We start from the raw sequence: 15,192 nt of genomic DNA, 5'->3' as shown, positions 1-15,192 counted from the left end.
GCGCCCGAGGGACCCGGGCAGGGGGCTGGCAAGACGGCCGAGTGGCGGGGGAGCTGGGCCAAGGACAAGACCGCCGCGCCCTGCTCCGCCGGGCTCACACTGCTCAGCAGACGGCTACAGGGAGACTCTTCAAAATGCACCAGAGCTGGGGCTTCGGCTAAGGTGGAATAAAGCCGTCCGACTCCTCTCCCTCAAAACAAGCGTAAAACCGAACACAACTGTCAAAGGCAATCGTTTTGAGGCTCCGGAAATCAACCAAAGGAAAAAAACAAATTGAGAAGCGTTTACGCATGCAAATCTGCCACAACTTTCGGTAAGAACAGAAGGCGTCTAGCCTTCCTGCCTGGGGCTCTTCCTACTCCCAGCTTCCCACACCCTTAAAAAACTAAGCCTAAAGAATCAAGAGCAGAATTAAGAAGGTGTGCCACAAACTCTGATGGACACAAAGAAAGGAAGTCAAGGAGGGACGGAGGTATAAAAACCGCAAGACACACAGAAATAACCAGCAAAGGGGCAGCTGTTGCATTAAATGGAAATGAAGCGTTTCAAGCCAAAGGCAGAGGCTGATGGACGGGCCGAGGATGCACAGATGACCCCACCGAGAGCCTGGAAGGCGAATTTTAGATTCAAAGACACGAGGAAGCTGAAATTACAAAGATGACAAAATACCTAACGTTCACACAGGACCCAGGACGGCTGGAGCAGCTGCATTAACACCACAGACCGCAGTCTCTAAGGGAAGAAACAGCAGCAGGGAAACCTTCCCTAGTGATAAAGGGACAATCCACTTGGGAGACAAAACAATACACAGACACATTCGACAACGCTGCCCCCAAGTATGCGAATCAAGCAGTGGCAGAGCTGAAGGAGGAACGGGTCACCCCGAAGTTCTACATGAAGACGACACGCCCCCTTTTCAGAAGTGGAAAACCAGGGTGGAGAGGACCTGGAAGACCCATCAAGCAATCTGAGCCGACTTTCGCTGATGGGACAGTCCACCCAAGAAGAGCAGGACACATGACGTTCAAGAACACAAACAGGACAGACGGTGTGTTAGGCCTTCAAACGAGTCTCGGGGAACTCGAAGCTTTATAGTCAACAACCTAGAAAAAGAACAAACCAAACTCAAAGAATATAGAAAGAAATAATGGAGATCCCAAGAGAAATTAGTGAAATAGAAGAGAAAAACAGAAAAGTAACAGAAGCAAAAACTGGGTTATTTACAAAAATTGATAAACCTATAGGCAGACTGATTTAGGGGATTAAAAAGGAGTAAACGGGAGTTCCCGTCGTGGCTCAGTGGTTAATGAACCCGACTGGCATCCATGAGGACTCGGGTGGGTCCCTGGCCTCGCTCAGTGGGTTAAGGATCCGGCGTTGCCGTGAGCTGTGGTGTGGGTCGCAGACGCGGCTCGGATCCCGCGTTGCTGTGGTGGAGGCCAGCAGCTACAGCTCCAACTGGACCCCTAGCCTGGGAGCCTCCAAATGCCGCAGTGTGGCCCTAAAAAGACAAAAAAAAAAGGGAGTAAACACAATCACCCAAATCAGGGACTGACATCATTAGAGGCTGCACAAGAGGCCATATAATAAAGCACCTTACGCATCCGATTAGAGAGCTTACACGAAACAGAGAAAATCCTAAAAGACACAAGTTACCAAACCTAACTCGAGAAGAAAGGAAATCTGAAGAGATCTGTAACACGTCAACAAAATGCGAATCAGTAACTACAAATTTTCTAACAAAAGAGATCAGGCCCACGGGATTTCACTGGTGAATTCTATTAAATATTGAAGAAATCTCAATCTCAGACAAATTCCCTCCGAAAACGAAGGCAGAACAAACACTTCCTACCTCGTTCTATGAGGTCAGTATCGCCCTGACACCAAAGCCAGATGAAGACATCACAAGGACAGACAACTACAGACCAGCATCTTTAGTGAACATAGATGCAAAACTCCTTAGAGTGTTAGCAGATCAAACAACACGCAAAACAAATCATATGCCAAGACCACGTGGGATTTATCCCAAGCACACAAAGTTGGATTAACATCCAACAGTCACTTGGAAAGATACACTGCAGTTCAGAACAGAGGATGCCAACCACAGGGACACCGCAAAAGATGCGGCAGAGGCATCTGAAAAACCCAACTCGTGTTCTCGACAACACTCTCAAGGAGCAGAATGGAATTCCCTCAACTTGACAAAGGACAGCTACGAAAAACCTAGAGCCAGCATCCAACTTACTGGTCAAGGACTGAATGCTCTCCCCTAAGCCTGGGAACAGGCAAAGATGTCTGTTAAGCAAATACTGTGCTGGAGCGTCTCGCCCAACGAGGCAAGAGAAAGAAACAAAAAGAATCCAATGACCCTCCGCAGAGGAAGGTCACTGTACAACTACAAAGGTAACAAAATTCACCGAGTCATTAAAAAAAAAAGGAGAGGTGAAACTGTTTCTTCACAGACAACACGACCGTGCATGTGGGAAATCCAGGTCATCTACCAAACCCCAAACCAAAACCTCCAAACCTCAACTGCTCTAGAGCAAACAACAAGTTCATTTGCAAAGCTGCAAGTTTCAAGATCGACGCATAAGAATCAACTGCACTTCTTTTCTCCTTTCCATAGGCGTGCCTGCAGCGTACGCGAGTTCCTGGGCCAGGGGCCGAATCGGAGCTGCAGCTGCTGGCCTGTGCCGCAGCCAGGGCAACACCAGATCTGAGCTGCGTCTGTGACCCACACTGCAGCTCAAGGCAACGCTGGATTCTTAACGCACTGAGTGAGGCCAGGGATCGAACCTGCGTCCTCACAGAGACAACACTGAGTCCTTAACCCGCTGAGCTGCAATGAGAACTCTAAGCTTTGGCTTTTCAAAAACCAACATAAAAAGAATCCAGTAAAGACACTACCTCAGACCAAAAAAAAAATCTGCAGATTATGTGCTTGGAAAAGGACTGGAACCAACTCAAGAAAGAACGCAAGAGCAAGACAGAAGCCCAGCATGAACGGCAGCGGAAGTGTCAGCAGAGATCAGAGAGCAGGGGTGGAAGAGGACGCTCCACTCACGGGCTGGGCCCAGATGGCACAGGGCCTCGCGTTACTCGGAGGCTTCATGAAACTGTGCGGCTTTATGCGAAGGATTCCCAAGCTCGGCTTTGCCCGTCAAGATGAAACGAAAACCAAAACCTCCCAGGGCTTCCATTCCTCACCTATCACAGCGGCAAGAGGCCAAAACTGGGACACCACTGTCTCCTCGGGGCTGGGGACACCAGCATCTGGGCTCCAGCAGAGCCACGGCGGGCGCCCCAGCCCAGGGACAGGGCCGGCCGTGCGAGACGCTGGATGCCTCCGTTCCTCCCGGAACAGGTCCCCATGGGAAGGCAGGAGGGACGCGCACACAAGTGTCTGCCCGGAGGGGACTCCACGGGGAACGAAACCGGGCCGCGTCCCGGGGCTGGCGCTGGCGCTGGCGCTGGCGCTGGCGCAGGAGAGGCTGCGGACGCGCACGCCGCGTGGCCGGCCGGTCAGGAGGCTCCACGGAGCAGGGGCAGGACGGCGTGGGTGTGTGTGCAAGCCTTTCGCACAGGACAGGGGAGGGAGGCCTGGGCTTGCACACTCCAGCACTGCAAGGACTCCCAGGAAGAGCCAGCTGTACTGGGACTGGGGACTGGGCAGACGGGGAAGGGGTGGGAGAAAGACCTTCTATTTACTGCGACTTACACGGCCTATTACCAGGTTTCATCAGCCTTGACCGCCATCTCTTATTCCTTTAATTTAAAAACTGCTTGAGCCTCTATTATAAAACTCTGAGTCTCTAAGAAAAGAGGAGAGTCTGGTGAGGTCCCCTCACCTCTGGTTAACAGACAAACAGGTAACTACTAGCGAGAAAAAGCTCCCTCACAAAACTGACCTTTTCCGAAATTTTAACATTCCATTTAGTTATTCTTACTTTTTTCTTTGCTTTTTAGGGCCACACCCGCAGCATAAGGAGGTTCCCAGGCTAGGGGTCCAACTGGAGCTGTAGCCGCCAGCCTACACCACGGCCACAGCAACGCCAGATCCGAGCCGGGTCTACGACCCACACCACAGCTCACGGCACCGCTGGATCCTTAACCCACTGAGCGAGGCCAGGGATCGAACCCGAAACCTCATGGTTCCTAGTCAGATTTGTTTCTGCTGTGCCCCGACGGGAGCTCCGTTCCACTCGTCTGTTTCGCTATAAAGTCCCCCTTCCTTCTACACGGACCAAAGCCCCCAGGACGCCTACACGCCTGGAGCTGCTCCCTGGTGCTGCCAGAGCAGGGACATCGACGGGACCCCAGCGGAGATGGAAGTGAGGCTGCAGCCACACCTGCTTCCTGCGCAGGTCCGCCCCAAACCTGCCAGCTCTACCCGAGCGGGCCCCCAAATCCTGGAACGCCGCAGCCACTGAGGCTCGCGATGAGAGAGAGCCGGCACAGAGAAAGAGGCCCTGGGCAGAGAAGCCGAAGGAATGAAACTGTACCTGCTGAGTTGGGTAAGACGGGGGTGGACTGTCCACTTTACTTTCCTCTTTCCTGGGGCTCCCGCTGCCCAGAGCGGCGGCGTCCTTGGGGGCCCCCGGTGGCTCCCCGCCACTCTCGCCGTCCGCCTCCTCGTCCTCGGCATCTGAAGAGCTGCTACTGGTGCTGCTTACCTGCGGGGACTTTAAAAGCAGCCTCCTGTAACTTCCGATTTCGAAACAGCAGGCACAGAACACTGAGACGCCAGGTGCCCTTTCGTGCCCCTCACTGTCGCCGCCCAGCAGCCCCGCCCGTACCTCGTCCTTCAGGGCCAGGTTCTCGCCGCCGCCGTTCAATTCACTGTGGATCCCGTTCATGCTGGCCACCACCTCGGCATCATCGTAGTTACTCAGCGGGTAGATATCAGCGAATTTGGCGGACAGCGGGGCCACATCCTCATCGTCACTACAGCTGGGACAAGCAGAGGCAGCCACCGTGAGGCCACGTGCCCTCGAGGACAGTGAGCGCGGGGCCCACGAAGCAGACTCTGCTCCCCTTTCCAAGAGGCTTACGGGGAGCCCCCCCGCCCCCCACCCCACGTCTCAGCCCCTCCTAGGAACCCCAACACAAGAGAAGATGCCCGGAAGACAATCACTCGTGCGACCTGGAAGGACGGGAAACAAAACCCCGAAAGGAAAAATACCAAGAAAACCACATGTCATCCGACTAAGCGCTATTACGCTTGCCCTCAACCGGCAGTGTCCCGGTTCACAGCTTCTAAGCAGGCACCTTCTGCGATTAGAACTGACGGGCTGTCAGGAGTTCGCCTTGGGGCTCAGCAGTAAAAAACCCAACTAGAGTCAGTGAGGATGTGGGTCAGTGGGTCAAGGATCCGGCGGTGCCGTGAGCTGCGGCGCAGGTCGCAGACGTGGCTCGGATCTGGTGTTGCCGTGGCTGTGGTGGAGGCCGGCAGCTGCAGCTCCAATTCGACCCCCTAGCCTGAGAACCTCCATATTCCACGGGTGCGGCCCTCAAAAGTGAAATAAATAAATAAAAATTTAAAGACGGTAAAATTTAGTAAAAGAATTAAAAAAAATAAAGTCACCTTAGGTCTTTGGTATCTGTGTAGAACCACCAAAATTTCAGAGTTGGCCAGCTGAACAAAACACTTGTGTGACAAAATACTAAGATTTTTCACTACGAGGCCAGCTCTGGTCACGTCCAGTCAAAATCTTCACATCAGCTTTAACAAGACGTCTAAGTGACGGACAAATGGAATAGCTACTAAAAAGAAGTAAAAAGCCCACGAACCCCACTTGAAATGTATGATTTTTAGGTACACGCGACAAGCTGGCACAGAGCTCCTGGCTCAGTACAGACAGTTTGAGGCGTGACCCTAAGTGGACCCCCATGGGTCCAACCTGAACCCCTTCCAGGTACCGGTGGTATTTCCATCGTCGCGGCTCGAAGGAGCCGAGGCACAGGAGCAGCCAAACCCAGAGGGCACCGCTCAGTGACTAGGATCCCACGACCCCGCCTCACACTGGAGGGTCCTGGGGTCCCGCGTGCCCAGAGCAGCCGTGGGAAGTCCCGGCTCCACGCCGCATGCAGCTGGGACACCAGAGGGGCGAAGGCTCTAGCTGAGGGCACGCCTTCCCCTCCGGCGGGGCCCTGTCCTGGGAAGAGGGGGCAGCTACCAGCGGCCCGGGCCCCGCACTCCTCCCTTCACAGACCCGAGAGCGTGGAGCTTCTGAGGCTACAGAGCAGCCTGCGTTCAGTGACGAGGGTCAGGGAGTTGGGACCCACCGCTTAGAAGGACAGAGCCTCAAGCACGAGCAGAGCCGCCGAGAGAAAGCGCAGACAGAGGCGGCGAGCAGTCCGAGAACCGAGGAGCAGCCAGGGTCGCACACCCACCCTCACGCCACGGGGGGAGCCCGGGTCGCAGACCTACGCTCTCTTAGATAAGCTGCACGCGGCGCAGCCCGTCCAGAAGGCGGAGCTTCAAACCGTGACGGGGCCCTGCTCCTGCTGGAGGCTGGGGACAGCGCCTGGCCCTGCACTCACACAGGCAGGGACAGGGGAAACCGCTTCTCAGTCGCTTCTAAAGTGAGGGTCTGAGTTCTTAGCAAGACTCGGAGCAAAAGCAAGAGTGGGGCCAACGACGACGCGCACGAGCCCGGGCCGCCCGCCCGCCCGCAGCTCGGGGGGGGGATGTGCGAGGCCAGCGCCGAGGAGACGCGTCCTTGACGCCAGCAGGTGTCGGCATCCTGTGCTTAGGACTCTGCCTGCTTGACGGCAGGTAATGGACATGCCCGAATTTGGGAGCACCGGCCTCCGGTTTTAAAAGCTGCTGAAAGAGCTGAAAAGCATCCTTCTGCAGGCACTGCTGCCTCTATTTCTCGTCACCGGATTACTCGAACTTCTGAAAGCTTATCACGAAGTCGCGACTTACAAAGCCGGTGCAGAGCTGTTGTCCGTGAGGAGGAGCCTGGGGTGCTGCTGAATCGTCACAGGGGAGCTGGAGCCTGACCCCGAGCTCGCCGACGACACGCTAGGGGGGCGCATCTCAGAGAGACAGTCGGGAGCAGAGTCCACCTGGAGGGGCAGCTGGTGGATGTGGAGGTCGCCAGCGACGGGGGGGTCCACGATCCCGCAGGTGAGGATGTGGGAGAGGCTGCAGTCGTCACAAGCGCATCTGACGGGGTTCAGCACAGTTACCGAGAGAGGCGGCCGCGGTCAGCCCGCGCTCTGGGAGGGGCCCCGAGGCCGCGGCGCGCACCCGGCTCACCTCCTCCTGTAGTTGCAGTTGGGGCAGTCGGGCAGGCTCAGGCGCGACGACAGCACGTGCCTCATGGTGTCTGTGAAGCTGTTCTCACCCGTGACGGCTTTCTTGTTCGTTAACTGGAGGAATTCGCCAAACAACAGGTTAATTTTGCAGGACCTGCCCCCCGTTACGGGGCTTGTATGTGTCAGTGACTACGGTAGCGTCTCATGTTCACTCAGAAACCAATGACCGAGGTGCCCTGAAGTGGCCCGGGGCCAGCAGAGGGGGAGCAGAGAGAGGCCCTGACAAAGACTGGGCACCAGTGACCCCTAACCAGCTTTCCCACCAGCAAACACACTGTAACGCCCTCTGCAGCCGATGGCCAGCATTTACCCCGAATGTGCGTTGGCTCCTAGCAGGTACCAGGAGCATGGAGGCCGTCACTGCCCCCGAGGAGCTGAGCTCCCGGAAGAGGACACAGGCAGGACCCAGAGCTGAGGGGAACTTGCAAGTTCCCGAGGCAACGTCGGGAACCCCTCCGGGGACGGCTGGGCATCTGGGCCAGTGGGAAGCACTGAGCAAGGGGTGGCTGCTCCGGGGCTGAGCAGGAGGGCCTCGGGCAGCGGCAGCCCAGCACGGCAGGCCCGTGCACACAGAGCCACAGCAGCCAGGGCCCACCAGTAAGTGGGGGCCGTGCGGCGTGAGGAAGCCTGGATGGTCCGCGCAGAGAGGGCAGCAGCTGCCCGTGGAGAGGGTGGCTGGGAGCCAGGCAACAGCGGTACCTGCCCCCCGGCTGCAGCAGCAGCCTCTGGGTCTCGGGGTAGAGAACTGTGGACGGCTCTGGCCGTGGGGTGGGCGGTGGCCAGACCGAAGCCACACAGGTGCGTGAGCGGAGCGCAGGTGCCCATCTACCTGTGCCCAGACGAGAGCGCAGCTCGGGATGGCCTCGGGAGCGCAGGCAGCGAGGGGCACAAGCGGGAGGAGAAGCTGGCGTGGCATCACGTGAGGGAAGCAAGTCTCCTGATGAAGGCAAATGCCCGGAGACCAGCGCGCAAGACCCCGGCGAGCTCTGCCAACGGGAGGCTGAGCCGGGGCCGAGGCGGCTCGCTGCAGGCCCGGCCTCCGCGTGGAGCGGACGGGTCCCAGCCCTGTGGCTTCACTGCGCCTCACCCCAGGGGTGACCTGGAGATGGCAGCGGCGCCCGCCTGGGAGCAGCCCGTGGGGACTCGGGGGTGGACGTGGGCTTGGGGGGGGGGGGTCGCTCCGTAAACCCGGTGCTCCTGAGAACTGGGGGTGGGAGGACCCGAGGAAAACGAGCTGAAAGCCAGCGTCCGACGAGCAGAACACGCAACTCCTGGAACCGGCCCCCGACCCGAAGCCTTACCTGCTCTTGGATGAACCGCCGTTGTCGGAGAAGCTCCCAGTCCTCCGAGAGCAGGCGCTGCTTGGTTTTCATCGTCATCTAGTTGGTGGGGGCGGAAGACAAAAACCCTCAGCACCAGCGACAGCTACCCGGCACATTTGCTTTTTTCGTTCCTTTTTTTGTCTTTTTAGGGCTGCACCCGCAGTGTGTGGAAGCTCCCAGGCTGGGGGTTGAATCCGAGTGGTAGTTGCCGGCCTACACCACAGCCCCAGCCACACCGGATCCTTAACCCACTCGGCAAGGCCAGGGATCGAACCCGCGTCCTCATGGATACTAGTTGGGTTTGTTACCGCTGAGCCACGACGGGACCTCCTACTCAGGACGTTTTCCAAAATGACACACGCAAGAGCCCCGGCCCTCAGAGGCGGCTGCAGGTCAGGGCGGACCCGTTACCTGGCGCTGTCCTGGCACCTGGCCGGACTCACTCGAGGTCACCACGATACGTGTCTCATGCGAAAGACAGAGGCGCTCACACGACAGAGAGGCACGAAGATGCCCAGGGTGGGCCTGTCACTGTGCGAGGGGCCACCGCGCCGTGGGCACCGTGGGAGGCGGGGGCCACGAACAGGCGAAGGGCTGCTGTTTAAGGGCGAGGCGGCCGTGGCGCTGAACTGTGGGCACGTCACAACACAGGAAGGCACCTGGTGCGACAGCACCGCACCCACGGAAACGGGGAAGTAATTCTGAGTCAGACACACTTTGCTGCGACGTTACAGAAACTGGGCGAACCGCGAATGAAGACTGCGCTTGAGGTCCTGCATCGTTTGAGGGAGGAGGCTGTGAAACGACGAATTCGTGAGGCTGATAAGTGCATTCCTCCTTTTTCTAGGGCATACGGAGGTTCCCAGGCTAGGGGTCCAATCGGAGCTGCAGCCGCCGGCCTCCACCACAGCCACAGCCACGCCAGATCCGAGCCGCATCTGCGACCGACACCACAGCTCACGGCAGCGCCAGATCCTAACCCGCTGAGCAAGGCCAGGGATCGAGCCTGCATCCTCGCGGATGCCAGCCAGAGTCATCTGCGCTGAGCCACGCCGAGACCTCCTAAATGTATTCTTACAAATTACTACAAACCTGAGAGTGACCATGAAAGGCAGAAATGGGACGTACATCCTCCAAAATATTTGAAGAAAAAAAAGGGAGGGGCATACACTGAATCTTATGGGTAAGACGACGCACCAGCAGGGGGCAGCCTTCCAGCTGAATTGTTAAAGCTAATTAAATCCTCACATTAAAAACAAACAAAATACCAATAAACCCTCCCAAATGAAACAAGAGTAACTTAATAAAATAAAATTCAATCACTTAACATTTTCAATAGTTCAAAAGTACTAGAGAAAAAATCGAAATTGAAATTATAGTCGGTTTAGAAACAAATGACAAGTCCCACGAATCAAATTTTACAAGACGTGTCCGAGATGTAGGAGACGCAGAGTTTCCCGGCATTTGTGAGAGAGCAAAACAAAGACTGGAAAATACACGTTCAACATACGCAGCCCCAGCCAAACAAAACGAGAATCAATTAATAAGGAGTTAAAGGTAAAAGCTGAAATTACTGGGAAAACAAGGAAGGAAATGTGATCAAGAAACCCAAAAGCTGGTTCTCTGCACCTCCTCCCGGGCTCAACAAGGGACGAGAAGGAATCATAAAGACAGCAGGGGCCACAAAGGACAGGGAGGGCCACACCGGAGCCGCCTGAAGGCACACAGGAGGGAACAGCCTGGGCCTCTCACGTCCAAGAGAAGGCCTGCACCACACATCCCAGGAGCCGCGTCGGCACTAAAAGCTGCTGAGATTCTGTGTAACGGAGCGGACTTCTCTGTCAATGCGCAGCTTGGAAGGCACTTGTGGGCACAGCAGGGCCACCAGGCATGGTGCCCTCCTGCTCCCCTTGCCCGCCCTGCGCTCCTGCTGCCCGGCCCCTTGCCCCGCCCCCACCTCCCCTCAGAGGCCCTCCTGCCCCCCTGCTCCTCTGGCCCCCTGCCCCACCCTGCACACCTGCCCCCCACTCCTGCTCCCCTGGCGCCCCCTGCCCTCCACCACGGGAGCAGGTGCTCCTTCTGGAAGGTGTGAGGTTAGAGGCAGGGGAATTCGCCTGCAGCTGTTACTTCGCCCATTTCATCACCTCCCCGTAAGTGCCAGCTCACGTCCCCTTTACCTCAACGATGCGGATAATCTCCTAAGCAAACGCCCATTTGTAGAACTCACATAAGAAGCAGAAAACCAGAACAGGCCAAGAAACAGAATGGGGACCGAAAAGGCAGTAAGAGGTACAAGGCGCCTCGCTCCTCCTCCTGCAAAAGGAATCGGGCCCCTAAGTTTTACGGTGGATTCTCTCACATCCTTTGTGGAACAGAAACGTTGAGCTATTCCTGAAGACTGAGAAACATGGAAAGTTCCCTAAATCATTCTGTGATTAGCATGACTTTATACAAAACAAAAAAGACCTCAAAGATGAACGTTCATCAATACCTCAGAGCAACAGGTATCCGAAGGAGAATACTTACAATGGATTACACAATAATACGATATAATTTAGTAGGTTTAACTCCAGGAACGTAAGACGGTCTCAACATTAGGCAGCCTAATCTAATTCATATAGAAACATATGAAAAAAAAAGGAAAAACCACTCAAAGTCAATGCCTATTTCTGTTTTTTACCAAGCTGGGGGGACAGGGCTCTTTGATAAGAAAGTGTCACCAATCTGCATGGTGAGCATCAGACTTCAGGAGACAGCCAAAGCTCTCCAGAGACGCCAGGCGCTGACCAGGCACGCCCTGCAGCCACAGTCCTGCTTATGATGGCTTTGAAGGCTTCAGCAAAAGCAGAAACAAATACAATACAAAGTTCAAACGCTGACGAGCACAAGATGAAACTACTATTATTTGTAGAAGATACTGTGGTCTCTTAGAAAATTGAAAGCAATCAATTCCAAACTATTAGAAAGTTAACAGTTGAGTGAGATAACTGCAAAGTGAAACTCAACTTTCCTATAAGTACCAGCGATAATTCTTTAAAATTTCTTCTACCATTTAAATGCCACTCATAACAGTCCCTAAAAGCATAAAACACCTGACTATTAACTCGGTAAGAAATGACAAACTATACAACCATAAAACAGGATACAAAAGACAACCTAAAAAGATAAATACATACCATACGTTTGGTTGGGAAGATCCAATATTGGTGCTAATTCTCCCTTTATATTACACAGGTTTGCGGTTTTTAGGAAAAATGTTTTTCTTTTACAAGTAGCTATTTCTATTGCAAATTGTAGAAATGATTTTAAATGAGCTAAATACTGGAAAAGTTACTCACTTCTTTATCTTGCTACAAAGCTCCGTACAGAGTTGTCTGATAAATAACATCAACGGGAACTTCCTCCTTGGCCCTCTCTTCACAGCCTCTAGGTGTAATTCTGCAGAGCATCTGGGCACCCGTGAGCCCATCCATGCGTCAAATCACAAAGGATACACTTTTAAAAGCAAACAAAACAACTGATTCCAAAGCTGTCAACTGTCTCCTCATGTCCATACTTACCTGTGAACACTAGTTATTTCAGCGGTGTTTTTAACATTTTGAAATCTTGAATTACTACATAACTTCTAAAATGCTACTTGATTAGAAGAGACTAATATCCATTCCAAAGATTCTAGAATGACTGGTACCCTCTGGATGCAACTAAAATGACTCATTTCCCTGATCTGCAGTAATGGCATCGTGGTTTCCTGACAGGCGAGTGAGAACAAGAAGGCACCTTCTGGTTGCTTGAGTGAAAAGGGTGGTTTTCCATGGTAAAAAGATAGAAAATGCCCTTTCTTCCCCTGTGGCGGCAGAATGCGTGACGTAAAATTTAACCATCTGAACCCTTTCCGTGGTAGGAAGACATGCGCACTGCTGCGCAACCAGCACCACCGACACGCCATCTCTCATCTATGAAACGGAAACTCGTCCCCATTAAATAACACCCCGCTGCCCCTTCCCCGGCCCTGGCAACGGCCCTACACTTCCATCTCCAGGAACCTGCCTAAAGCAGCTCATGTCAGCGTAACCACACACCGTGTGTCCTTCTGCGTGTCTGGCTTTTTTCACTCAGAGTCATGTCTTTGCAGTTAAAACTCCGTGTTTTTGGGCCTTTCTCGTAGGTCCTTGATTCGCCTGGAGTTAATTTTGCTATGTGGTATTAGATAAGGGTCCACGTTCACTCTCTGCATGAGGACATCCAGTTTTCCCAGCAGCATTTGTTGAAAAGACTGCCTTTCCCCCACGGAAGGGTCTTGACACCCTTGTCAAAAAATATCTGACTACACACGCCAGGGTCTGTTTCTGGGCTCTCCAGTCTATTCCGTTGCTCTACTTCTGTCTCTAGGCCAATACCATACTGTTTTGATCACTGTGGCTTTGCACTGAGTTTTGAAATCAGGACGTGTGAGTCCTCAAGTTTTGTTCTTTCTCTTTTCAAAATTGTTCTGGCTATTCTGGGTTCCATGAGATTCCATAAGAATTTATAGGATGGGTTTTTGTTTCTGCAAAAACCATCATTGGGATTTTGATAGAGATTGCACTGAATCTGCAGGCCACGTTGGCTAAGGCTGGCGTTTGAACATGAAGTTGTCCAATCCAGGAATACAGGCTGTGTTTCCATTTCTCTCTCTCCTATTTTCCTTCAGCAATGTTTTGTAGGTCTCATTGTACAAGTCTTCCGTCCCCTGGAGTAAGTTAATTCCTCAATAAAATTTTACTCTTCTCTTTCTTTTTCGTCTTTTTGGGGTCGAACCCATGGCATATGGAAGTTCCCAGGCTAGGGGTTGCATCAGAGCTGTTGCCGCTGGCCTACACCACAGCCACAGCAACGCCAGATCCAAGCCTCGTCTGCGACCTACACCCCAGCTCACGGCAACGCCGGATCATCAACCCACTGAGCGAGGCCAGAGAGAGAACCCGCAACCTCATGGTTCCTGGTTGGATTCATTCACCACGGAGCCACGTCGGGAACTCTGTGCATCAGTGTTCTTGAAGGACACTGGTTTGTAATTTTCTTTTCTTGTAGTGTCTTTGTCTGGCCCCGTGGAACGAGGTGGAAGTATTCCCTCCGCTTCAATCACCCGGAGACGTCTGAGGAGGATGAGCGTTCGTTCTTTTTAAAACGTCTGTGAGTTCCCCGGGGGCTTAGTGGTGAAGGATCATGGCAGGGTCACTGTGGCGGCTCAGGTTCGACCCCGACCCTGCCACGGCCAAGAAACAAAGTTTGCCAGAACCCGCCTCTGAAGCCATCAGGCCCTGAGGTTCTTCTCCGGGAGGTTCTGACGGCTGGCTCCATCTCCTCTCCAGCTACAGGTGTCTTCAGGTTTTCGACGGCTCCGCGGCTCACTCGAGCCGGGCTCGGTGTCTCCAGGAGCGTGTCCACCTCACCCACCATCCGCCGGGCGCGCAGCCTCTCCCCTCACAGCCCTGTTTCCGTAGAGCCAGGAGCAACGCTGCCACTGCGCTTCTCATTTTAGGAACTTCAGCCTCCTCTCTTTCTCCTGAGTCCACAGGCGAAGAAAGGCTGCTAATTTTATCTTCCTGAAGAAGGAACTTTTGGTTTTATTGGTTCTAATGTTCTTCTATTCTCTTTTTTTGCTTATTTCTGCTCTAACCTTCATTATTTCTCTCCTTCTACAAGTTTATCTTTTTTTCTAGTTCCACAAACTGAAAGCTAAGTTGTTGCTTTGAGATCTTTTTTTTTTTTTCCTTTCCTTTTTAACAGCCGCTCTCGCAGCACATGGAGGGTCCCAGGCTAGGGGTTGAATTGGAGCTGCAGCTGCCAGCCTACAGCACAGCCACAGCCACACCAGATGGGAGCTGCAGCTGCGATGAGCTTGCTCTTAACCCACTGGGCCAAGACGGGAAGTCCCGGATCTCGCGCTCAATGTTCGTGTTTACAGCTGTAAGGACACATGCTTTTGGAGCAGCGGATTCCGTCGCAGCCGTACTTTTCAGGTTAAGCCTGCATCTTCCCTTCAGAGGAAACATGCATGACATCGTTTTTACACAGAGCGCGCGCTTTTATCAGCACCGCAGTGAGAACAGCGTGTGTAATAATCCGAAATAAATGCTAACCTCGGGTAACAGGAACATCGAGAAACCATGATCCCCAGAGATGCTGCTGCCCCTCGGGGGTTAAGAACCCAAACTGGTGTCTGTGAGGACGCGGCTTCGACCCCTGGCCGCACTCAGCGGGTTAAGGATCTGGTATTGCCACAAGCTGCACCGTAGGTTGCAGACGTGGCTCTGATCCCGCGTAGGCCAGCAGCTGCAGCTCCGGTTCAACCCCTACCCTGGGAACTTCCATATGCCATAGGTGTGGCCATGGAGAGAACAAAAAAAAAAAAAAAAAAGAAGAAGAAAAATTTTAATTCCCAAAGTATTCTTAGTTTTATAGCAACGTCTCAGTATGCCCCCCCAGCCCCGCCCCATCGAAGCGCTGTCCTGGGGCACTTATCTGCTCAGACGCAGCTGCCTTAGGGAAGCGCGGAGAGCGC

The 15,192-nt window shown here is 53.8% G+C and overlaps 1 protein-coding gene across 3 annotated transcripts in view; it reads right to left on the bottom strand.

Moving 5' to 3' along the window:
• Positions 1 to 15,192, bottom strand: part of FAM193A (family with sequence similarity 193 member A) — a 138,041-nt gene that overhangs the window by 32,617 nt on the left and 90,232 nt on the right. For all 3 annotated transcript variants that reach the window (XM_047799326.1, XM_047799327.1, XM_047799328.1), the window contains 5 exons: positions 8,628 to 8,705; positions 7,268 to 7,380; positions 6,932 to 7,174; positions 4,797 to 4,950; positions 4,503 to 4,682 (listed from right to left, as the gene is read on the bottom strand). In XM_047799326.1, coding sequence (XP_047655282.1) covers positions 4,503 to 4,682; positions 4,797 to 4,950; positions 6,932 to 7,174; positions 7,268 to 7,380; positions 8,628 to 8,705 — 768 coding nt within the window. The remainder of the gene's footprint in view (positions 1 to 4,502; positions 4,683 to 4,796; positions 4,951 to 6,931; positions 7,175 to 7,267; positions 7,381 to 8,627; positions 8,706 to 15,192) is intronic.

Source organism: Phacochoerus africanus, chromosome 10, assembly GCF_016906955.1.
Source record: "Phacochoerus africanus isolate WHEZ1 chromosome 10, ROS_Pafr_v1, whole genome shotgun sequence".
NCBI lineage: Eukaryota > Metazoa > Chordata > Mammalia > Artiodactyla > Suidae > Phacochoerus > Phacochoerus africanus.
The sequence above is the reverse complement of the archived record's forward strand: the minus strand, read 5'-3'. Positions and strand labels throughout refer to the sequence as shown.